This window comes from Leucoraja erinacea, chromosome 11 (genome assembly GCF_028641065.1).
Source record: "Leucoraja erinacea ecotype New England chromosome 11, Leri_hhj_1, whole genome shotgun sequence".
NCBI classification, from domain to species: Eukaryota; Metazoa; Chordata; class Chondrichthyes; order Rajiformes; family Rajidae; genus Leucoraja; species Leucoraja erinaceus.
The window spans coordinates 1195493-1221562 of record NC_073387.1 but is presented as its reverse complement, the minus strand read 5'-3'; the positions used below and the strand labels follow the sequence as shown (position 1 = coordinate 1221562).

General features: G+C 46.0%; 1 protein-coding gene across 1 annotated transcript in view; it reads left to right on the top strand.

Annotated features, from left to right (window-relative positions):
- The window catches only part of LOC129701408 (E3 ubiquitin-protein ligase TRIM21-like), a 40272-nt gene extending 15189 nt beyond the window's left edge, over positions 1-25083 (top strand). The window contains exons 3-6 of the mRNA XM_055642561.1: positions 2502-2732; positions 8704-8726; positions 17180-17280; positions 23768-25083. Coding sequence (XP_055498536.1) covers positions 2502-2732; positions 8704-8726; positions 17180-17280; positions 23768-24288 — 876 coding nt within the window. The 3' untranslated portion in view covers positions 24289-25083. The remainder of the gene's footprint in view (positions 1-2501; positions 2733-8703; positions 8727-17179; positions 17281-23767) is intronic.
- Positions 25084-26070: the final 987 nt, after the last annotated feature.

Below are 26070 nucleotides of genomic sequence, written 5' to 3'. Positions count from 1 at the left end.
TGTATAATTGTATCATTGTATTGTATCCTTGTATCATAGATAGGAAAGGTTTGGAAGAATATTTTTACACAGAGAGTGGTGAATCTGTGGAATTCTCTGCCATAGAAGGTAGGTAAGGCCAGTTCATTGGCTATATTTAAGAGGGAGTTAGATGTGGCCCTTGTGGCTAAAGGGATCAGGGGGTATGGAGAGAAGGGAGGGATGGGATACTGAGTTGGATGATCAGCCATGATCATATCGAATGGCGGTGCAGGCTCGAAGGGCCGAATGGCCTACTCCTGCACCTATTTTCTATGTTTCTATGTTTCTAATATGGGCCAAAAGTTGACAAATGGAACTAGCTTTGATGGGTCATCTTGATGTGGAAAAATGAGTATGACTGAAGGGCTTGTTTCTGTGCTGTATGACGTGATGACAAAGTGAATAACTTTAGGGGTGGTGGGCTCTGTTGCAAAGGTGCTGGAGGAATGCGGGCTGGGCCCCAGTTGTTCACAATCTACATCAATAATTCGACGAGGGGATCAAATGTAACTGAGCAGAGGTGTTTCAGCAAAACCTGCACTTGGTCTCGCCGATATTTAGCAAGACAATCACCGAGCCTGTTCACCTCCGCTCAGTCCGCCAAAACCAACCTGATCTCTCAGTTGCTAAACACTTTAACTCCCCCTCCCATTCCCACACTGACCTTTCTGTCCTGGGCCTCCTCCATTGTCAAAGTGAGGCCCAGCGCAAATTGGAGGAACAGCACATATTTCGCTTGGGTAGCTTACACCCCGGAGATATGAACATTAACTTCAAGTAGCCCTTGCTTTCTCTCTCTCTCTCTCCATCCCCTCCCCCTTACCAGTTCTCTGACCAGTCTTACTGTCTCCGACTACACTTTATCTGTTTGATTTGTTCCCTTCTCCCAACTAACAATGATCTATTCTCCATTCCCTTTGTTCTGTTTTCATACCTTGCTTTCCTTATCTATACACTTCCTTATCTATGTACCTCCCACTCCCCTGACATCAGTCTGAAGAAGGGTCTTGACCCTAAACGTCACCCATTCCTTCCCTCCAGAGATGCTGCCTGTTCCGCTCAGTTACTCCAGCATTTTGTGTCTATCTTTGATTCAAAACCAGTATCTGTAAACCTATTCCCTTCCGATTTTCACCTGAGTAAAACCTATGTAGAATCATAGAAACTCTAGGTTCTCGATTTTCCTGCCCTGAGGCTGAAAGATCCCGTATGTATTCACCCCCTGTCAATGCCCCTCATCTGATTTAAAATACACTTCTATAAGATCACCCCTTAGCCTCATGTTTTCCAAGGATTTCCCCCTTATCCTTAAGCTAAGCTTGCCAAATCTCTCCCATTAGCCTGCTCAGGCCCTCAGGTCCTGGCAACATCTTTCTTCATAAGACAGGCCTGACATCCCAGGAATCATCTGGTTCTCTGCTCTCATTCCAGATTCATGACATCCTTACTATAGCAGGGTGACCAAACTGAACACATTACTCTAAAGTGCTGCCTGCTGCACCTGCATGCTCACCTTCCATCTCTTATATAACTGTAACATCCCAACTTCAGTAGTTAATACCCTGAATGATATTCAAGATACCAAAAGCCTCTTTTACTTCCCTGTTACCTGTGATGCCATTTTTGGAGAACAATGCACCTGTTCTCCTACATGTCTCCTGTACAATATTCCCAAGAGCCATACCATTCACGGTGAAGATCCTCCCCTAGTTTGACTTTCCAAAATGCAACACCTCACAAGTATCTGCATTGAATTCCATTAAGCCATTCTTTTGCCCACTTGCCCAGCTGATCAAGACCTCCTGTAATTTTTGATAACCATCTTCACCATCTATGCTATCACCTACTTTAATGTCTTCTGCAAACTTACTAATCCTGCCTTGTATATTCTCATCCAAATCGTTGACAAACAGCAACAGGCCCAGCATTGATCACAGAGGCACACCACTGGCCACAGGCCTCCAGACTGAAAAACAACCTTCCACCATCACCCTCTGCTTCTTCCTTCCATAAAGCCAATTTTCTATCCAAAATCTGCTATCAAACCAGGGTAGGACTTTCACAGTGAATGGTAGGGCCATGGAGAATGTTCTAGAGCAGAGGCACCTCAGAATCCATCTACATTGTCCCTGAAAGGGTAAACAAGAAGGCTTTCAGTACACTGGCCTTCATCAGTCAGGGTATTGAGTATAGAAGTTTGTATGTTATGTTACTGTTGTACTGTTGTACAAGATGCTACAAGCGCTGTAAGGCAGCAACTCTACCGCTGCGCCACCTTGCATTCTCCTCATGATCGTATACACCTCTATAAGATCACCTCACAGCCTCCTGTGCTACAAGGAGTAAAGGCCCTATTTCCAACTACTGCTTGTTCATTTAAATAGAAACCATTTGAAGTTATTTTTTCAAGTGATCATTCGTACTTGGGTTAAGAGCTGCATGAAAGGGCAGTTTGTAATGAGAACTGGTTTTGGTTTCAGGCACAGGTCATTGAACTGAAAAGAAGACTATCCAAAAGATACTACGACAGAAAAAAGCAGCTGGAAGAAGATGAAGAATACATCCTGAGATTAATTGATGATGAAGGTCTTCGAACTCTGTCGCGGATTAAGAGCTATTCTGAAACATTAACCAGGGAACAGGAACGGATTATACTAATAGATCACGAAGCGCAGAGTCTGGAACAGGGAGACTCCCTCTCCTTTATTCAGGTACATCTTCCATATAAATAGTAACATGGCTCTGGAATTGGAAGGTGTACGTAATGTAATGGGTGTTCACTGGTGCTAGTGTTTCTCTCTTCCCTTACTAAGTTTGTTTTACACTTTTTTTAATTACAATGCAAATGGAGACTAGTTGAAGCATTGAGTCACTCCAGATTCTTCAAGTTCTTCAATCTATTTGGGTTCTCTCATCCCATTTTATTTTTACTTTGCCCTATCAAACCCTCTCCTTTTGCCACTGGCGATGAGTCGAATCAGTAGTAAAGAAGGCAAACGCTTTGCTAACATTTATTTTAAGAGGGCTAGAATACAAAACAGGGATGTAATGCTGAGACTCATTTTCAGTATTCTGAGCAATTTTGGGCACCATATTTGAGGAAGGAAGTGCTGGCTCTGGGGTCCTGAGGAGGTTTACAAGAATGATAGACACAAAATGCTGGAGTAACTCAGCGGGACAGACAGCATCTCTGGAGAGAAGGAACGGGTGACATTTTGGATCGAGACCCTTCTTCAGATTGACGTCAGGGGGGAGGGAGATAGATAGATAAGGAAGTGAAGGTGTGAAAATAGGGCAAAGGGAATGGAGATCAAGGAAAATGTAGAATAGACCATTGATCGCTGGGAAAAGGTAACAACAAAGCAAACAGAGATAAAATGCAGCGGAGACAGTAAGACTGGTCGGAGAACTGGGAAGGGGGAGGGATGGAGAGAAAGGGAAAGCAAGCGCTACTTGAAGTTAGAGAAGTCAATGTTCATACCTCTGGGGTGTAATCTGCCCAAGTGGGATATGAGGTGCTGTTCCTCCATTTTGTATTGGGCATCACTCTGACAATGGAGGAGGCCCAGGACAGAAAGGTCAGATTGGGAATGGGAGGGGGAGTTAAAGTATTCAGCAACTGGGAGATCAGGTAGGTTCAGGCAGACTGAGCGGAGTTGTTCAGAGAAACGATCTCCAAGCCTGCACTTGGTCTCGCCGATATACAGGAGTCCACACCTGGAACAGTAGATACTGTAGATGAGGTTGGAGGAGGTGTAAGTGAACCTCTGCCTTACCTGAAAAGACTGTTGGGGTCCTTGGACAGATTTGAGGGAGGAGGTATAGGGACAGGTGGTTTGGGTGGGAAGAGACGAGCTGACCAGGGAGTTGCGGAGGGAACGGTCTATGCGGAAAGTGGAAAGGGGTGGTGTTGGGAAGATGTGGCTGGTGGTGGAATCCCGTTGGAGGTGGCGAACATGTTGGAGAATTATATGCTGTATGCAACGGTTGATGGAGTGGAAGGTGAGGACTAGGGCAAATCTGTCCCTGTTATGACTGGGGGGAGGGGAGCAAGAGAGGAGCTTTGGCGGGGTACCGAGGAGACCCTAGTGTGGACCTCGTCTATGAAACCTCATAGGAGGAATTTCTTTAGTCAGAGGACGGTGAATCAGTGGAATTCTTTGCCACAGAAGGCTGTGGAGGCCGTCAATGGATATTTTTAAGGCACAGATAGAGATTCTTGATTGGTGCAGGTCAGGGGCTATGGGGAGAAAGCAGGAGAATGGGGTTGGGAGGGAGAGATAAATCAGCCATGATTGAGTGGCGGAGTAGACTTGATGGGCTGAATGGCCAAATTCTGCTCCTATCACTTATGACCTTACGACGTGCCACCACATTTGTCCATTCTGTGGACATTTAGTTTGTGAGATGACCACTTCCTGAAATCCCTTCAACTCTTTCATATCACCAGCAACCTAACCAGTCTCTCATCATGGATGAGGCGATCAAGAAAATGCCTCTGCGTATTTACTTATTTAGGCACCTGAGAAGATTCGTCATGTCCGTGAAGATTCTCTGCTCTGCGCTCTAGAAAGTATTCTGAGCAGGATGCATCTTACCCTGTATGGCAATTCCTGAATCTTGATCTTGAACCTGTGAACCTGTGGTGAAACACAACCCAGTCCATCACAGGCTCATCACTTCCTTCCATCCAGTCCATCTTCACAGGTTGCATCTTCATCTTCACACCCCCCTGGTATGGCAATTCCTGAATCTTGATCTCCTGAACCTGTGGTGCAACACAACTGCTCTGTCTCCGACCGGAAGGCCAGAGGGTGGCCTTCTCTGTTGCCCCATCACCGGTTCCTCGCTCCCCTCCATTGACTTCTGTCTCAAAGCCGTTTCCATCCAGTCGCCAAGGACTCTCTCACACCATGTATTTTGCTATCTTCACTTCTTCACACAGCCCCCCTCTATTTCTTTTGATTGTTATTCAACAACGTTCGGTGTGTTATATTTTACAAATCATAATGTTTTTTCGTTGTCTCTGTACTGTTTCAATTTCTTATCTGAAGTGTGTTGTACTTTACTCTAACTCTTTCACTTATGATTGGCTGTTTTTTAATATTCATTTGTGGTCATCAGAGAGTCACAGAACTGTACGACACAGACACAGGCCCTTTGGCCCATCTTGTCCATGCCGACCAAGTTGACATACGGTGCTATTCCTATTTGTTTGCCTTTGGATCATAGCCCTCTAAAATCTTGCTATCCACATATCAGTCCAAAGGATTTTTTAAGTTGTCATTGTATCACCTTCTATAGCTTTCTCTGGCAGTTTATTCCAGATAAGGACTACCGTCTGAGTGAAAACCTTTCCCCTGATGCCCCTCTTAAATCTCTCCTCTTTCACCATTATACCCACTAGTTTTAGAATCCACTATCCTGGGAAAAAGATAGTGAACATTCACTTTATCCATCCCCCTCCAGATCTTGTACACCTCAGGAAGGTCATTCCTCACTGGGATTTTGACCTAATCTTGCACCATTCTGCTGAATTTGTGCTGACAGTGCATTCAGAAAGTATTCAGACCCCTTCACTTTTTCCACATTTTGTTATGTTACAGCCTTATTCTAAAATGGATTAAATTCTTTTTTTTAATCTTCAATCTACAAACAATATCCCATAATAAAAAAGCAAAATCAGGTGTTTAGAAATTTTTGCAAAGTAATTAAAAATAAATAACTGAAGTATCCCATTTACATAAATATTCAGACCCTTCACTCAGTACTTTGTTGAGGCACCTTTGGCAGCGATTACAGCCTCAAGTCTTCTTGGGTATGACGCTACAAGCTTGGCACACCTGTAATTAGGTAATTTCTCCCATTCTTCTCTGCAGATCCTCTCAAGCTCTGTCAGGTTGGATGGGGAGCGTCGATGCACAGCTATTTTCAGGTCCCTCCAGAGATGTTCAATTGGGTTCAAGTCCGGGCTCTGGCTGGGCCACTCAAGGACATTCACAGACTTGTCACAAAGCCACTCCTGCATTGTCTTGGCTGTGTGTTTAGGGTCGTTGTCCTGTTGGAAGGTGAACCTCCGCCCCAGTCTGAGGTCCAGAACGCTCTGGAGCAGGTTTTCATCAAGGATCTCTCTGTACTTTGCTTCGTTCATCTTTCCCTCGATCCTGACTAGACTCCTAGTTCCTGCCGCTGAAAAACATCCCCACAGCATGATGCTGCCACCACCATGCTTCACCGTATGTATGGTATTGGCCAGGGGATGAGCAGTGCCTGGTTTCCTCCAGATGTGATGCTTGGCATTCAGGCCAAAGAGTTCAATCTTGGTTTCATCAGACCAGAGAATCTTGTTTAGGTGCCTTTTGGCAAACTCCAAGTGGGCTGTCATGTGCCTCTTACAAAGGAGTGGCTTCTGTCTGGCCACTTTACCATAAGGCCTGATTGGTGGAGTGCTGCAGATATAGTTGGCCTTCTGGAAGGTTCTCCCATCTCCACAGAGGAATTCTAGAGCTCTTTCAAAGTGACCAGCGGGCTCTTGGTCACCTCCCTGACCAAGGCCCTTCTCCCCCGATTGCTCAGTTTGGCCGTGCGGCCAGCTCTCTGAAGAGTCCTGGTGGTTCCAAAGTTCTTCCATTTGAGAATGACGGAGGCCACTGTGCTCTTCGGGACCTGCAAAGCTGCTGAAATTGTTTTATACCCTTCCCCAGATCAGTCCCTTGACACAATCCTGTCTTGGTTTACAGACAATTTTTAATGTCATAGCAAAGGGTCTGAATACTTATGTAAATGTGATATTTCAGTTATTTATTTTTAATTACTTTGCAAACATTTCTAAACACCTGTTTTTGCTTCTTCATTCGGGGTTTTGTGTGTAGATTGATGATTAAAAAAAAATTAATACATTTTAAAATAAGGCTGTAATGTAGAAAAAGTGAAGGGGTCTGAATACTTTCTGAATGCACTGTACATTAATTGTTGTATTTATCAATACTGTGTGAGTACAGATTACTCTGAGCTTCATATCAACAGGGAATTTCATTGCACCATGCCGTATATGATAATAAACCTGTATGATTTGACATTTCCTCCAAATCTGCTCGTCCTGAACACAAAGGCATCTAGATTTCCATCCAGACAGAGGATGCAGTACATTCAACAGGATTTAGACAAACTCCTAAACATCTTTCAACAACAGGGATAAAAACCCTGCAAAATTATTCTCTAGGATTGTTGGTGCTTCCTCAGCTTCACCCGTGCCGGGTTCATGTAGCCTCAGCCCAATTCTGGGAATGATGCATCATCTGCCCAAGTCTGAGGTTGTTGGGACACTTTTAGCATAGATTCAAAGGTATCCTCATAGTCCTAGTGCGAGAACAATGAGTGATGAGGACCTATCAGCTCAATGGTGAATGCAACCCTTAGCCCAATAGTGGCATTGTTTAAGTTCCAGTGGAAGAAGCAATAGTGACCAACAGTGGTGCCCACACAGCCCAGCATTGCAAGTGCCAAAGCCCCAGTCTCTGGGAGTACTATTGGTCTGTTAGCACCAGCCTGGGAATAATGGAATCTTGGGATCAATGAAGCGAGTGTTGGAGTCTCCTTGGCCTATCAGTGAGAGTGGAAATACCTGCTCAGATCAACACTGAGATCAATGAAGTCGCTAAAACTCTAAAATGGGTGTGTTGAGTCTCTCCGCTCAACAGCTGAATTGATGAAGCCTCCTTAACCCAATCCCCACACAAACCAATCCAGTGGTGTTAATGTCCCACCAGTCTGTAAATGTCAGTGTTGAGCACCCATCGCACAATAACAGGCCCCGTCAGCCTGAGTTTTTAAGGCATGTTTCCCCTCCTAGCCCAATAGTTCTGAAGATTCTCAGTCCAGTGAGTATTAGAGCCAAGCTCCCCAAAACTAATGGTATTTGTCGTCATGCCAACAATGAGCATTGGTAACCCTTCAGCCGAACAACAGGAAAAAGAAGATCCCACAGCTCAAACATCCGAAAACAATGGAGATTTCGCATACCTTGTTTCTCCACCATTTTTGTGTACATCCAAAAATAATGGATCTGTTAACCCCTCAAACCAACAATTGAACTATTCCAAGTACCTTCTCAACCCAACTGTTGTTTTGTTGGTTCCCTTCAACCTAAAAATGTGAGACTTGGTGCCCCTTGGCCCTTTTTAATGGTGCATCCTTAGACCAACAATAGGCATGCAGCGACATTCTCACACCAGGGATAAGGTCCCTCGGTCCTGCAGTGTGTGTTGCTCCCATTCCCTCACTGAGAAAGTTGGTGGCCCTCATTACTGACCGGTTGCATTGATGCCTCCTCAACCAAGCTCAGCAGGTGTCCGTGGCTGCCCCTTCAATTCTGTCCCACTAATATTGGTGCTGCAAAACCCTTCTAAAGAGGGTTTTCATGCTCTATTCTGGGAATGGGTGGTGCCCGTGCCCTCCTCTGAGAATGTTTGTGTCCATTGCATTTTAGTACCTCCTGCCTGTGGAGTACCGCTGCTTTTTCAGTATAATTGTCAGTAGAATGTGGGATTATGAGGTATTCCTATGATGAGCACCACCAGGTTTACACTCTGACCCTCTGCACTCTCCCGCCTGTGATTGGTGTCTGTTGACATGGGGTATGAGATGTTTACTGATTGATCCTATTTCTCTTTTTATTTGCAGAACTCTAAGCCGATCGTTTCCAGGTGAGAACATTTCATTCATCTGGCGTCTGCTGCTGGCTGTGAGCATTCCTGTGACTGGGAGAGTGAGAGTGGGATGTTGTGTGAAAGGTTCTCAAAGTGGAGCCGGTGAATGGTTGATCCTTGAGTAATAATGACCATGGCTTGCAGTGTTACTGGTGGTGACTTGGATATGGGAGAGGCATGGGCTATTTCATTTAGAGATACAGGTGCACAACCTTTTATCCAAAAGCCTTGGGACCAGACACTTTTCGTAATTCGGAATTTTTCGGCTTTCGGAATGGAAGATTTTTATCGTAGATTTTAACGGCTGGCTCAGTGGTAGAGTGCTCGGCTCATATCCGCAAGTTTGCGCCTCGATCCCGGCAGTTACTCGATCGTGAGTTTGAGTCTTCAATGTAGTTTTTTCTTGCAGAATAGGAGAGAAATGGGAGGGTTAGGCTGGGATCATTCTCTGCGAGATGATCTTAGTGCGGGAGACAAGTGTAGGAGAGGTATACTGACTGTGTGGGCAGAACTTTGGAAGTGATTGCCCACCATTCTCAAAAGCCGCTGTGTCTCCCTGTCCCTGGGATAGCAGGGGGCGATCAAACAGCACAATACCCCCCTCCCCCTCCAAAGTAACCCGCTCCCCGATGGGCCGCTACGGCGACAAGTGGCAGTTCGCCCACAGCCCGAGCTGCGCCCCCTCATCCGCCACCCCAAGAACAAGACGTACCTTGCACACCATCAGTTTCTGCTGGAGTTGGAGCGGGGCTGGGCTGGAGTTGCTGATCTGGGATCTCCGTGCTTGCAGTGGGCCTGGGGGTCGGTGTCCCGATGAGGGGGCGTAGCTCGGGCTGTGGGCGAACTGCCACTTGTCGCCGTAGCGGCCCATCGGGGAGCGGCTTCTGGTGGTCCTGACGTCTCCGGCCACCCCCCTGTACAGGAGCTGAGACTGGGAACTGTACCGCCCTTGCAGGTGAGCAGGAGAGTGGGGTTGTTTGCAGTTGCAGAGGGAGAGGGCAAGGGCGGTACAGTTCCCTGTCTCAGCTCCTGTCCAGGGGGGTGGCCGGAGACGTCAGGACCAACAGGAACCCGCTCCCCGAACGGCCGTTACGGCGACAAGTGGCAGTTCGCTCACAGCCCGAGCTGCGCCCCCTCATCCGCAACCCGGGTTCCTCTGGAGTTGGAACGGGGCTGGGCTAGAGTTGCTGCTGGCTGTGGGTCTCTGGGATCTCCGTGCTTGCAGTGGGCCTGGGGGTCGGTGTCCCATAGATCCTGACGTCTCCGGTGACTGGCACTGACCTGCTGGCATCGCCGACGTGAAGACAGTGCAAAGCCCCCGCGCCGGTGCAATGGGCGGGGAGCTGGAGAGGGGAGGGAAGGAGTCACACACATGGCCGGGAAGCAGAGGGGTGTAGGTGGGGTGAAACTGAAGGGAGCGACAATCTGCTGCTGCCTGCCCGCTGAGTTAAAACGTTCCCACGGTAGACTCACGATACACTGTGTAGTCTACCGTGGGAACTTTTTAACTCAGCGGGCAGGCAGCAGCAGATTGTCAATTATTAACCCTCCCGCGCAATATACCCTCATCTTCTCTTTTATGAATGGGGATTTAGTTCCCCTTTCTTCGAGGACCGACCGGAGGTTCCGCTGTCACCTCTGCGGGCCGCCCTCGGTGAACGTCTTCAAGGACCTTTCTTCAAGGACCGAAAAAATGTCCGGTGTTCGGAGCTTTTCGTTATTTTGAATTTCGGATAAAAGGTTGTGCACCTGTACTCGGATATCTGTTAGACAGGAAGAATGAAATGAAGAGGAAACCATGAACGCATCTACATTCGGCTGAGAAATGAACTTTAAAGCAGCAGACGATGCATGTACAAAATGCATTGATCAACATGCGCAATGTGAAAAGTATTGCATGGTGTCCCAGCTTGGAATGCTTTGCCAAGGTGATGACGTGTGTGGTGTTTTGCTGGAACGTAGCCTTCTGATTCACGACATTTTTCTTGTAGTTGACGCATTGTGAAGATCATGTCGGCTGTTCCACGTGATGGTTTAAAACCGGCTTATGTCTACGGGGAAGGATCTTCTCGGCTAAAGGCTTGAGTCGGTTGTTCATGATGCGAGCGAGGACCTTGCCTGCTGTTACCAATAGGGAAATTCTACGATAGTTCCCGCAGTCAGATCGATCGCCTTTCCTTTTGTAAATGGTAACGATTGCTGAGTCTCTAAAGTCTCCTGGTACGTCTTCATTTATCCAGATCTTGATGAAAAACAACAAGGCAGATGGAATCGACGCAATACCAGCAGAGGTCTACAATATTGGAGCTAACCTGCTCCATTACCAACTGCATCAACTTCTCATCAAGATCACTGGTATCACGTTTCGGCCCGAAACGTCACCTATTTCCTTCGCTCCATAGATGCTGCTGCACCCGCTGAGTTTCTCCAGCAATTTTGTGTACCTTCACTGGTATCACTGTTGCTGTTGACTCGTCATGGCTATCCCTCGAGTCGAGGATGATGGTCTACGTTCTGTTGTTTTTATGGACTCTCAGGTGGCTTATGAGTCCAATCCTGGCTTTGAAAGTTCTTCGGCATTCAGGACAGGTAATTCCAGATGGCAGATCGGGCTTTGGTTGTTGCTGCCTCTCTTTCCGTTTTCTTCTCTTTTCTTCTAATTCTGCGCATCTCTTGGCTTCAAAGGTCGCTGTTCCTTCTTGGATGATGGTTCACCAGAGTTTCCTGTCCTTGGCATTGGTTTCCCAGTTGTCGGTCGATTTCACATTTCTTCATGCTGGTTTTTAAGGCGTCTTTGAATCTCTTCTTTTGCCCGCCTCTTTCACGTTTACCTTCTTTAAGCTGGGAGTAGAAGGTTTGCTTTGGTAGACGCTCGTCTTCCATCCGAACAACATGACTGACCCATCTTAGTTGGTTCTTGATGACAAAGGCTTCGATGCTAGATGTTTTTGCTTCATTTAGCACGGTGACGTTGGTTCTTCTGTCTTCCCAGTTGATATTTAAGCTGCTTTGATGGAACTTTTCAAGTGTATTCAGATGGAGTCGGTATGTTGTCCAGGTTTCTGATGCATACAGGAGCGTTGGAATCACCACTGCCTTGTACACTAACATTTTGGTGTCTGTTCGGATGTCACGATTTTGAAATACTCTCGTTCGAAGACGTCCAAAAGCTGTTCCAGCATACTTAAGACAATGTTGGATCTCGTCATTAAAGTCAAGAGAGGTGACTTCCAAGGTATGGAAAGTGATCCACATTTTCCAGGGTTGTTTCACCAAGTTGAATTGACGGTTCGTTGCGATTTGTCTCAGTTGGTGATGATTTGTAGATAACCTGAGTCTACTTGGAGTTGATGGTAAGTCCAAGTTTCGTGTATGCACTGTTGAAGGCAGTCAGGATCTGTTGTAGATGATTTTCTGAGAGAGCTGCAACACAGTTGTTGTTTGCGTATTGGAACTCGATGAGGGAGCTCATAGAAGACTTAGTTTTGGACTTGGGACGGGCCATCTGTTCTGTAGACGATTCCGATTCCTGGGGGTAGGTCGTCCTGGATGATGTGGGTGGTTGTCGCAATGAAGATGGTGAACAGTGTTGGGGCAATCACGCATTCCTGTTTCACTCCTGCTCTGGCTTGAAACGGCTCACAGTTGCTGTTGCTGGCCATAACTGTGGCAAGCATGTCATCGTGGAGGAGTCTTAGGATTGGAATGTACTTTTCAGGATATCCATAGGTGGATAGGATTTCCCATAAGAGTTCCCTTGATACCAAGTCGAAGGCCTTAGTGAGGTCGATGAATGCCATGTACAAAGGTTGAAGATGTTCACAACATTTTTCTTGTAATTGACACATTGTGAAGATTATGTCGGATGTTCTTCATTTATCCAGATCTTGATGAAAAACAATAAGGCAGCTGGACTCGACGGAATACCAGCCGAGGTCTACAACATTGGAGGTAACCTGTTCCATTACCAACTGCATCAACTTCTCATCAAGATCATTGGTATCACTGTTGCTGTTGACTTGTGGTGGCTATCCCTCGAGGTCGAAGATGATGGTCTACGTTCAGTTGTTTTTATGGACTCTCAGGTGGCTGATGTCCAATCCTGGCTTTGAAAGTTCTTCGGTATTCAGTAGCAATGTTACAAAATTTTGAGATTTTAAAAATCAAGTCTGCAATTTATCCCATCAGATAAAGCATAAAAGGAAGTTTAATTTGACACCTAATTCACTTTCATATCTTCAGTATTAAAAAAGTTATGGCCATTTTCATACTCTGAAATTAGCATCTTCTTCCCTATTGCTTTTCCATTGACTTCAAGGACAGTCAAATGGCCATACCTTTATTAAAAATTAAGAGAACTGAAAGACATTTTCAGTTATTATAGATTGAAGCATTCTGAAACATTCTGAAACAAATATGAAACTTGGATGACCTGAAATTAAAGCATATAATTAGTTAGTTACCCAATTGTAGCTAATTCCAAAATTCAATTACTAGATCTAAACATCTATCCATTTCTTAAGAAAATATTTACAGTTTTAAATAGCCTAAGTGTCCAAAGAACATTCACACAAGAATTCACGATAAAACATGATTTAAAAATCTCATTGTCATTAATTTATAGGCCAAATGGAAGTGTTTAATTGCTGTAAATTAATGGCCGTTTAAATCAGCTTGCGAGTGGGATTTTGTGGAACGCGCTGGTTTGGAACGTTGCGATTGCAGTGATTTTGAAGCCCATGTCGGCATGAAAAACACTGCCGGTTCGGATGGGCCCCCAAGTCACCTTCTCGCAACTTAAAATTTTGAATAAGGGGATCTTAAGAAACACTTTTTAATGTAAAAATAAACAGCCTACCTTGCCTTGTCTCCTACGTGAGATCCGTCCCGTTGTCGGCGTTCGTGGCTTTAGAGGATGATTTTTATTCTACTATAGTAATTAAATAATCCAATTTAGTTTAAAAATAACTGCAGCGAACGAATTTTGCAGCGATTTTTCGTCAGCAACTAAGCAGGCTGAACAACCTCGATTTCAATAGCCTAGAGAAAACGGCGTTTTAAACCCGCCCCCCTCTCAAAGGCGCCAAAGTCGCGCACACGGGCAGCGGCAGAACTGCAGCACCACTGAAGGTAGGTTTTGCAACATACCTACATTCAGGACAGGTAATTCCAGATGGCAGATCGGGCTATGGTTGTTGCTGCCTCTCTTTCCGTTTTCTTCTCTTTTCTTCGAATTCTGCGCATCTCTTGGCTTCGAAGGTCGCTGTTCCTTCTTGGATGATGGTTCGCCAGAGTTTCCTGTCCTTGGCATTGGTTTCCCAATTGTTGATGTCGATTGCACATTTCTTCATGCTGGCTTTTAAGGCGTCTTTGAATCTCTTCTTTTGTCCGCCTCTTTTACGTTTGCCTTCTTTAAGCTGGGAGCAGAAGGTTTGCTTTGGTAGACACTCGTCTTCCATCATGCTGTGGGGATGTTTTTCAGCGGCAGGAACTGGGAGACTAGTCAGGATCGAGGAAAAGATGAACGAAGCAAAGTACAGAGAGATCCTTGATGAAAACCTGCTCCAGAGCGTTCTGGACCTCAGACTGGGGCAGAGGTTCACCTTCCAACAGGACAACGATCCTAAGCACACAGCCAAGACAACGCAGGAGTGGCTTCGTGACAAGTCTGTGAATGTCCTTGAGTGACCCAGCCAGAGCCCAGACTTGAGCCCGATCGAACATCTCTGGAGGGACCTGAAAATAGCCGTGCATCGACGCTCCCCATCCAACCTGACAGAGCTTAAGAGGATCTGCAGAGAAGAATGGGAGAAATTACCCAAATACAGGTGTGCCAAGCTTGTAGCGCCATACCCAAGAAGACCTGAGGCTGTAATCACTGCCAAAGGTGCCTCAACAAAGTACTGAGTAAAGGGTCTGAATACTTATGTAAATGTGATATTTCAGTTATTTTTAATTATTTTGCAAAAATTTCTAAACAACTGTTTTCGCTTTTTTTATTATGGGATATTGTGTGTAGATTGAGGATGAAATATATAATTGAATCCATTTTAGAATAAAGCTGTAACAATATGTGGAAAAAGTGAAGGGGTCTGAATGCACTGTATTTTAAATGTTGTTATTTGACCTGCCTCAACTACCTCCTCATTCCATACACCTACCACTCTCTGAGTGAAAAGGTTGCCCCTTGGGTTACTATTAAATCTTTCCCCTCTCACCTTAAACATATGTCCTCTGGTTCTTGATTGCCCTACCCTGGATAAAAGATTCTGCACAATCTCCCTGTTAATTACCCTCATCATTTTAAACACCTTCATAAGATCACCCCCTAGCTTCCTGCGCTTCAAGGAATAGTCTAGCTTGCTCGATCTCTCCCTATAGCTCAGGCCCTCAAGTCCTGGCAACATCCTCGTAAGTGTTCTATGGACTCTTTCCAGCTTAATCATAACCTTCCTATAACATGGTGACCAGAACTGAACACAATAATCCAAATGTGTGCTAACCAAATACAACTATAATGTATGCCACTTCTATACTCAATACCCTGACTGATGGCCAATTTACCACCATAGCAGGTGAGAAATTGGAGAATGGTATGGATGGTGATGAAAGAAAGTTTAGTGGACAGAGTAGGGAGCAGAAAGGCAGGGAAAGAGGAAGGACTTTTGGTTTAACTTATACAAGAGGTCTAATACGTAAGACCGAGAAGCTCGTGGAATGGATAGGTAGGTGCAACTAGGACAGAAGCCTGGCTAAGAGAGGGGCAGGACTGGAAGCATAATGTTCCAGGGTACAGGTGCTTCAGGAGGGACAGAAGTGAGGGTAAAAGAGGAGGGGGTGTTGCGCCATTGATTTAGGAGGATGTTAGCACAGTGGTCACAAGTGACATTACTGACGGTTTGTCCAATGAGGCTACATGGTTGGAGCAGAGAAACAAGAAAGGGATGATCACCTTGTTGGGAGGCGACTACAGGTCCCCAAATAGTCAACAGGAATTAGAAAAGCATATATGCCCGGAGATTGCAGGCAGTTGCAGAACTAAAAAGGTTGTCTAGTAAGGGTTTCACTCTCCCAATATGCACTGTGAATGTCATAATGTAAAAAGGTTTAGATAGGTGGAATTTGTCAAATGTGTTCAAGAGAGTTTCCTCCGGCAATATTTGGGGGGGCCCCACACAGGCAACGCTTGATCTAGTGTCGGGCAATTGGGAGAGGAAATTGGATAAGGTATTCATGGAGGAGCCTTTTGGGACCAATGACTACTGCTCTATTAGGTTTGAGATAGTTATGGATAAAAAGAGGGCGGGCCTACAAGTTAAAATTCTAAATTATCATAAGGCCAACTTTGAGGGTATAAGACAGCAACTTGCTCACGTTGACTGGAGTAGGTTGTTTGAAGAAAAAGGCACATCAGGAAACTGGGATGGTTGTAAAAGATGCTGACAATAACAGGCCTTGCACGCTCCTGTTAGCGTGATGGGCAAGGCAGGTGAGCGTAAGGAAGCTTGGATGACTAGGTACTATCATAACATTTGAGAAACAATGGGACAGGTACAGGGATAGGGCAGGTTTAAAGGGTTATGGGCTAATTGCAGGCAGTTGGGACTAGTGTAGATGGGGTCGGTGTGTACAAGGGGCCAAAGGGCCTGTTTCCACACTGCATGATATTATAACTCTAGTCATAGGCCTTCAGTCTGAAAAACAACCTTCCACCATTACCCTCTCCTTCCTACGGTGAAGCCAGTTCAATCCCTCAAGTCCTGGCAACATACTTGTGAAACTGTTCTGTGATCACTACAGCTCAATTTCATCCTTCCTATAGTATGCCCGCCAGAACAGTACATAATACCCTTGTTGCGTTCTTACCAATTTCCCACACATATATATAAGGTGACGTCCCAACTAGGATGTTCCGTCCGATGGCATGTCACCTGCCATCTTCACCACCTTGTCTACTGTGTTGCCACTTTCAGGGAAATATGTACTTGTACCTCTAGGTGTCGCTGTCTACAACACTCCACAGTGGTCTGTCATTTACTGTTTCAGTTCGGCCCTGGTTTAACTTATCAAAATACATAGATTTTCACTTATCTTCCATTTGCCTCTTTAGCTCACTTTTTCTGTTTTATCGTAGATAACAATCACTCTCCATCACACCACCAATTTTGGTGTCATCCACAAGCTTACTAATTATGCCCCCCACATTCTCATCTAAATTGTTAATATATGTGGAAAACAGCTGCTAACCCTGTGGCACATCTCTGGTAACAGTCCTCAGAGATGCTGCCTGTTCCGCTTAGTTACTCCAGCATTTTGTGTCTATCACCAGGAATTAAATTTGTCTTCATTTGTAGTGCAGAGGAGGTTTATAAAAACTGGCTGATAGGTTTGTATTATTGCCAGGTTTAATTCCCATTATAAATGTTGAAATATTCCATCATTCTTCACAGATTGATTGAAGCACAGGACGTTACTGATGTAGACAAATCAGCATTCACCCTGAACCTCTCTGCCGAATCTCATCTAATCCAGAAGAGGCTGAATAGATCGGGTAAAGTATTACTCAGACATACTTCACGTTGTATATTAATGATTTGGACGAGGGGATTGAAGGCTTTGTGGCCAAGTTTGCAGATGATACGAAAATAGGTGGAAGAGCAGGTAGTGTAGAGAAAGCAGGGACACTGCAGAAGGACTTGGACAGGTTGGGAGAGTGGGCAGGGAAGTGGCAGATGGAATATAGTGTGGTAAAGTGTGGAGTCATGCATTTTGGTAGTAGGAATAAAGGCGGGAGAGAATCTCATTCTAAATGTGGAGAGAATCCAGAGGAACATGGGAATGCCAGTGCATGATTCCCAAAAAGTTAATCTGCAAGGAATCGGTAGCAAAAAAGCAAACTCAATGCTAGCATTTATTTCAAGAGGGCTAGTAAACAAAAACAGGAATGTAATGTTGAGGCTCTATAAGACACTGGTCAGGCCGTATTTGGAATATTGAGTAATTTTGGGCACCATATCTAAGGAAGGATGTGCTGGCTCTGGAGAGGGTCCAGAGGAGGTTTACAAGAATGATCCCAGGAATGAGTAGGTTAACGTGTGATGAGCATTTGTCAGCACTGGGCCTGTACTTGCTGGAGTTTAGAAGAATGAGGGGGGACCTCATTGAAACGTACAAAATAGTGAAAGGCTTGGATAGAGTGGACGTGGAGAGGATGTTTCCACTAGTGGGAGAGTCTAGGACAAGTGGTCATAGATTCAGAATTAAAGGAGGTTTGTTTAGGAAGGAGACGAGGAGGAATTGGTCAGCCAGAGGGTGGTGAATCTGTGGAATTGTTTGCCACAGAAGGCTTTGGAGGCCGTCAATGGATATTTTTAAGGCAGAGATAGATAAGGGGTTGTCCCACTGCGGCTGGATCGACCATCAGCGATGAAACCGCGAGCTGGATCGACAGACCACACACACAGACACACACAGACACACACACACACACACACAGACACACACAGACACACACACACACACACACATCACAAAGGCGGGGCCAGGGAAGCGGGGAAGCGCTGTCTGAAATTCACAATGCAGAGGAAGGTAAAAGACGGCTGCACAGTGTACGGTAAATCCTTTAGAGAGGGGGGGGGAGAGAAGGGGAGAGGAGGGAGAGAGAGAGAGGGGGGGAGAAGCAGTGGAGACACTTTTAAAAAAGTCAGACAATGTTTAATAAAGTTTAGCGGGCATTTTACCTACCGGTCGGTTTTCCTTGGTCCTGAAAACTCCAATGAGCCAATTCTAATGCCCGGTCAGCGAAGGAGATTGCCCATGGCTGCCCTGGAATGCCTGTAACTACATAGCGCCCCCACTCCACTGCATTACGAATAAAAAAGAACCATGCCGACCAAATTTTACTCGCGGAAAATTTTTCAACATGCTGAAAAACTTTCCGCGACCTAGTATGCGGGAACTTCCCTCAAGCATGAAGGAGAGTTCCAGTGACCTCATAGGACCTCCTAGGACCATGTGTCGACCATGCTGCGAGTTTGAGTCGAGGGCAAACTCTTCTAAACTCGCAGATTAGGTCGCCCAAGTGGGACACCCCCTATAGATTTTTAGACCTTTTCATTTCTAGGCATCCTCACCACCCAGTGATGACCCCCCCTTCTCCCGTCTGCAACAGACCGACCCCCTCCTCTTGGATCCCCCCGGATGGCCCTCTACCTTCTTTTCCAACTGCCGGCGGGACATCAACCGCCTCAAATTTTCCACTCCCCTTACTCACTGTATCCTCTCCGCCCCGAACGTACAGCCCTCCGCTCTCTCAGCAGCAACCCCGACTGGATAATCAAACCCGCCGACAAGGGAGGTGCCGTGGTAGACTGGTACGCTGACCTCGACCGGTCTGAGGCCAGGCGCCAACTCTCAGACACCTCCTCCGACTTATCCTTGGACCATGACCCCACAGACGAGCACCAGGCCTTAATCTCAAACACCATTACTGATTTAATCAACTCCGGCTCTCTGCCCTCTAAAGCCTCCAACCTCATCTTTCCCCAGCCCCGCATGGCCCAATTTTATCTTCTCCCCAAAATTCACAAACAGAACTGTCCTGACTGAACCATTGTTTCTGCTTGTTCATGTCCCACCAAATTAATTTCCACATACCTTGACTCCCCCCTGGTCTAATCCCTCCATACCTATGGCCTCACACGCTCTTTGTCTCTTCATTGACTTTCGTTTTCCAGGCCCCATTCCCTCATCTTTACTGTGGATGTCCAGTCACTCTACACCTCCATCCCCCCACCAGGAGGGTCTTAGAGCCTTCAGTTTCTTCCTAGACCGCAGAACCATCCAATTTCCATTTTGCAATACTCTCCTCCACATAGGTTCTTTAGTAACTTGTCAGTTTCTTTGTTGAACTAAATTAAGGCGCATGTTGCAATCAAAAGCGCTTGAACAATTGGTTGGGAAGAAAGCCAAACTGTAAGAAAGACGACTGCGCATCCTTTTCAAGAGCAGCCAGCTCTTGCTGGTCCTTACCCTCAACAACTTATCCTTTAACTTCTCCCACTTCCTCCAAATCCAAGGCATAGCTAAAGGCACTCGCATGGGCCCAGGCTATGCCTGCCTTTTTGTAGGGTAAGTCGTACAATCACTGTTTCAGCATACACTGGCCCTATCCCCGAACTATACCTGCGCCACATTGATGACTGCATCAGTGCTACCTCCTGCACCCATGCAGAACTCACGACTTCATCAACTTCACCACTAATTTCCATCCAGCACTCAAATTCACTTGGACCATCTCTGACATCTCCCTACCATTTCTAGATCTCACCGTCTCCATCACAGGGAAAGACTATTGACCGACATCTACTACAAACCTACTTACTCCCATATTTATCTTGACTACACTTCTTCCCACCCTGCTTCCTGTAAAGACTCTACCCCCTACTCCCAATCCCTCCGTCTGTGCCACATCTGTGCCCAGGATAAGGTGTTCCATACCAGGGCATCGGAGATGTCCTCATTCTTTATGAAACGTGGGTTCCCCTCTTCCATTATAGATGAGGCTCTCACTAGGGTCTCCTCGATATCCCGCAGCTCCGCTCTTACTCCCCCTCCCCCCATTCAGAACAAGGACAGAGTCCCCCTTGTCCACACCTTCCACCCCATCAGCCGTCGCATACAGCATATAATGCTCCGACATTTTTACCTCCTCCAATGGGATCCCACTACTGGCCACATTCCCATCTCTACCCCTTTCTGCTTTCTGCAGAGACCAAAACTCCCATGTCAACTCGTCCCTTCCCACCCAAACCACCCCCTCCCGGGTACATTCCCTTGTAACCGCAGGAGATGCAACACCTGTCCCTTTACCTCCCCCTTCGACCCCATCCAAGGACTCAAACCGTCTTTCCAGGTGAGGCAGAGGTTCACTTGCACCTCCTCCAACCTCATCTATTGTATCCGCTGTTTCAGCTGTTAACTTCTCTACATCGGCGACACCAAGCGCAGGCTCGGTGATCGTTTCGCTGAACACCTCCGCTCAGTCCATCTTAACCTACCTGATCTACCAGTACTTCAACTTCCCCTCCCAATCCCAATCTGACCTTTCTGTCCTGGGCCTCCTCCATTGTCAGAGTGAGGCCCAGCGCAAATTGGAGGAACAGCACCTCATATTTCACTTGGGTAGTTTACACCCCAACATTGACTTCTCTAGCCCTTCAGATGACTTCAGATAGCCATTGCTTTCTCTATCTATCCCCTTCCCCTTCCCAGTTCTCCCACTACTTACTGTCTCCGCCTACATACTATCTTTGTCCCGCCCCCCTCCCCTGAAATCAGTCTGAAGAAGGGTCTCGACCCAAAACGTCACCATTCCTTCTCTCCACAGATGCTGCCTCACCCGCAGTTACTCCAGCATTTTGTGTCTACCTTCAATTTAGACCAGCATCTGCAGTTCTATTTTACACATAGATATATTCTTGATTGGTACAGGTGTCAGAGGTTATGGGGAGAATGTGGTTAGGAGGGACAGATAGATCAGCCATGATTGAATGGTGGAGTAGACTTGATGAGCTCATTATACTCCTATCATTTATGACCTTACGACCTTATGACATATTGGCAGCACCAGTAAGAATAAGCAGCTTTTGTCCAATATAAGAGTAGTTAGGATTATGACAAAGATAGTTGTGTTTATGGGGTTCAAACAGCAGGGAGAGTGTTATTAACTGCGGCACTGCAGTGTTTGTACTGTGTGTCCTTCACTCTCATATTTACATGCATTCTTATTGGTAATATGGGACCCTGACTCTCCAGGAAATATTGACAATTCTACCTTGAATCTATCAGTAAATTCTACAAGATACAAGATACAAAGAATAGCCAAGTATGTAAGAACATACAAGGATTTTGATCTGCCATTCAAAAAAGCAGCAAGGCACCCAAATACATAAAAAATAACAAAAACATCCACCACAGCGCACTGTGATGGAAGGCAATAAGGTCTTATCTTCTTCCCTCCTTTTCTCCCGCGATCGGGGCAGTTAAACCATCCACATTTGGGGCGATCAAAGCTCCTGCAGTCGGTGATCGAAGCTCCCACGTCTGGTGAATCGAAGCTCCCACGTCGGGGCGATCAAATCTCCTGCAGCTTGGAGCTCCTGAAGTCGGTCCAAACCAAGGGAGCGCCAGCTCAATGATGTTAAGTTACCAAGCTCCCGTGATTGGAGCTCCTGAAATCGATCCCTGACAAAGGGATCGCAAGGTCCACAATGTTAAGTCCCCAGGCTCCCACGGTTGGGGCTCCCAAAAGTCGATCCACAGCAAAGGGACTGTCAGCTCCATGATGTTAGGCCGAGGTGCGGACGGAGATACGATACGGAAAAAGTTGCATCTCCGTCGAGGAAAGAGGTTTTTGAAAGTTTCCCCCAACCCCCCCACATAATGTAAAACTAAGGATACACTAGAACAGGCACGTGCCGTCAGGGTAGGCAAGGTAGGCACTGCCTTCCCTGACTAAAATTATGAAATGGTAATTATTAAATATAAATAGTAAAGGCGTGGGTGGATTATGCCTATTTAAGAGATCGATCTCTTAGGTGGGCATAATTCTCCGTGCCTTTCAACCGTAGCACTTGCAACACGTGAAGGTCTGTGCAGCCCACGTGCCGTCAGCGCTGCTTCAAGCCGTCAATGACAAGCGGGGCTGAAGGCAGCAGAAATTCATCCTTTGCAGTCTGCGCAGGCGCAGCGCAAGTTTCTTGGCGGGTTTTTCAAATATGGATTGTCATTATTTTAAGAGTATCTTAGGAAATAAAGAGAGAAGAATGGAGTTTGTGTACCAATAATGCAGTAAGTACATTTCTTGGTGCTTTATGTTTTTAAATACCGTATTTCCCGGGGTGGGAAGGTTGGGGGGGAGAGCTCCTTTCACAGTGTTTGGGGAGTCTGGCCCGGGGTAAAGTTGCGGGGAGGGCAGGAGCATTGTGAATGAGGGGATCGGGGCCAGTAACCTACTTGCGACGCTCCGGGCATGAAGCTACCGCATTGTGGCCGGGGAGTGAATTAGCTCTGGTGGCTGTGAGTGGCTGCCGGGATCGGACAGCCCCTTCTGCCGGTTCCCGCTCACCTCTGGCAGTGCTCTCCATCTGAAAACCTCTCTCCTGCTGCACGCCGGCCTCAATCATATCAGCCGCTTCCCGCAAATCCTTAAATTCCGACAGCGCACTCAAGGGACCAATTGAGGTTACTCGGCTGTGGGAATTTAAGGATTTGCGGGAAGCGACTGACATGAGCGAAGCCGGCGAGCGGCAGCTGAGAGATGTTTAGTCGGAGAGCTCTGCCAGAGGTAAGCGGGCTGGCAGAAGGCGCTGAAGTGGCAGCCGGTTCTGCTGTCTGGTCCCGAGGCCGCTCGCAGTCACCTGAGCTGCTTCCTTTCCCGGAAGTGGCGGCCAGTTCTGCTGTCCGTGCCCGGAGCGCTGCGGCAGCAGTTAGTGAGTTACTGACATGATCTCCGACCCCCTCCTTCTCAACACTCCTGCCCTCCCCGCAACTTTAACCCCTGGCACAGACTCTCCACATGCTGTGAAAGGAACTCTCCCTCCAATTGGTCCCTTGAATTAGTATTGTCATTCAATAAGATGGATGACAACTGATTCAACGTCCCTGTGTGCTCCCGTTTTCCCCACCATCTCTCCACCTGCCTTCATCCTCCGTCCCCCACCCATTCAGTAATTAAAAAATGAAGGAGATTTAGAAGCCTTGGGCAATTGTCACTTATTTTTATTTTTTATTTTTATGGAGAGAACAATCTGCGCATGCGCGGTTTAAGATTTTTTTTAAAGCCGACTGACTGCCTACCCTGAGTAATTACTCACGGCACGTGCCTGACTAGAACATACATTTAACAACAGACTAAAAACAACAAAAGAAGAAAAGGACAAGACAGACCGTTGTTGAGGCTGCCGTCGTATGGCGCCACCTAGTGGAATTATCTGAGCAAAATAAACTTGACTGACTAAACTCATTTCTCCCTCTAGGGAAAAGGCCACTGATGTTCCTGGACCCAAAGACAGCAAACTTCTACTTGATTCTGTCTGATGATCACAGAGCAGTAACTCTGGCTGAGCAAGAACAGAGCTACCCGAATAACCCAGAGCGCTTCACCGATTATTACCAAGTGTTCTCTTGTGAAGCCATTTCCTCGGGATCCCACTGTTGGGATGCGGAGAGCGATGGGAAACAATGGGGCATGGGGATTGCGTATGACAGTATAAAGAGAGTGGGGCAGTACTCTTGGTTTGGGGAAACCACTCATTCATGGTGTTTATATTTGAGTGCTGATTCGGTTGTTTTCTGGCACGATAATGAACGCACTGATATGCCAGTTATCCCATCTCAGAGCAGGATTCGGGTTCAATTGGATTATGAGACTGGGATTGTGTCATTTCACCACGTCACTGATTCTCTGACACTTTTGCACTCATTTCATAGCACCTTCACTGAACCCGTATTTCCAGCATTTTGTTGTTATAGCAGCTCACTCAAACTGCTAAATTAATCCTGGCTGTTGAGATTATTACTTTGTTAATTTGTGTCCTATGTATGGAAACATTTTAATTCCAATAATCCAGCATTAAAGTTTGAAGTGCTGATTGATTGAGCAAATGTGAGCGTATCAGAGAGAGTTAGTATACATGTGTCAAAGCAGGTTATATCTTCTTGCGTATGGCGTGCACAGCTTAAAGTTGTAGGACAACTTGTTCTATTTGATCTATTTGTTTGTGCACGTCGGGTTGATTGCATTAGTCGACACAGGGTGGACCAGGTGAAGGTTTCAATCTCCCACCCCAGTAGGTAATATTTGGGGCGGCCAATTCAATAGTTTTATCTAATTCAATAGTCGATTCCAACCTAGACGTGTTTATTGTCATATACACAAGTGTGGTGAGATATCGGTACAATGCAAATCTTGCTTGCAGCAGCATCACAGACATGTAGACACGCAACACACAAACATAAACTATGCGTAAATTACATCTAAATTCTACAAGACTGAAGAAAGACACTAAAAAAAAACCACAATTGTGCAAAATGCAATTCAAAAACAAGTGCCAGAGTGGTCCGTAGTGTTCCATCGCCGATGTAAGTTGTATCTGAATCTAGTGGTGTGTGACTGTAGATTAGTTACTTTACTTACTAACCAATGTAGTGCTTTATTATCAGAAGCTCTGCCTACTACCACTATTCATATTATCGCAACCCGACATGTGCAATGAGTCTATGCTGCTGTACAGTAGAAGCAACTTGCTATAGTGTGCTATATGTGCTTATCAATAAATACCATTGTACCAACCTTTGTACCATGTTTGTGAGTATGTGTGAGTTACTTGACATGATGTCAGACGTGTTTGACCCACTCCGTGTTTAAGTATTTCAGTTTTTATTTAAGTATATCGGTTTTATTTTGTTTTCATCCATTTTATCCCGTGTGCGGACGCGGTGCCGACAGACAAGAGGCCGAAGCAAAGAAGCCGAAGCCAAAGAACTGAATAGAAACGAGGCCGAAACTCCAATGAACTGAAAGAGTCCAAAGACGAAACGCCTACTAACCGAAAGGATAGGACGCCTAAATGCAAACTAACCGAAAGGGCGGGACGCCTAAACGCCTACGAACCGAAAGACTGCGTCGCCTAAAAGCAAACTTACCGAATGGCCGCTCAGTCGAAACGCCAGAATGTCGATTTGACAGTTCTTCCATTTTAATCATCTCTTCATGATGCAACAATTCATGTGAATCAATGCTCTTGATTCCTCAGCCTTGCTCATAAGGCTCCTTGCATTAAAATAGAAACAATTTTGAGTTGGCAAAGGCTAAGACGTCCTTCTTTCATTCTCTCACTGTGTGTGTGTGTGTGCGTGCGTGCATACCTCTTTGTCTGCCAAGATAGAGTAGAAATGTTGTTGGAACACTTGAGGAGCATTAAGGTGGATAAATCCATAGGGCTTGATGGGATCTATCCCAGGTTATTGAGAGCAACAATAGAGAAGATTGCAGGATCCCTAACAAAAATCTTTGTATCTTTTCCAGCCACAGGCAAGGTCTCAAAAGAATGGAGAGTAAAGATGCTGTTCTTTTGTTTAAGAAAGGATACAGAGATAATCTAGGAAATTATAGGCCAGTGAGCATCACATCAGTGTTAGGGAGGCTATTGGAGAGACTTCTTCAGGAAGTGAGCCAGTCCTGCTATCCTGGCCGGGACATTACTCTGTGGTCCCAGCACTCAGAGGAGAATGATGTTTGGAAGGGGAAGGGAAGAGCCAGGCCTCACTGGGCAAGCAA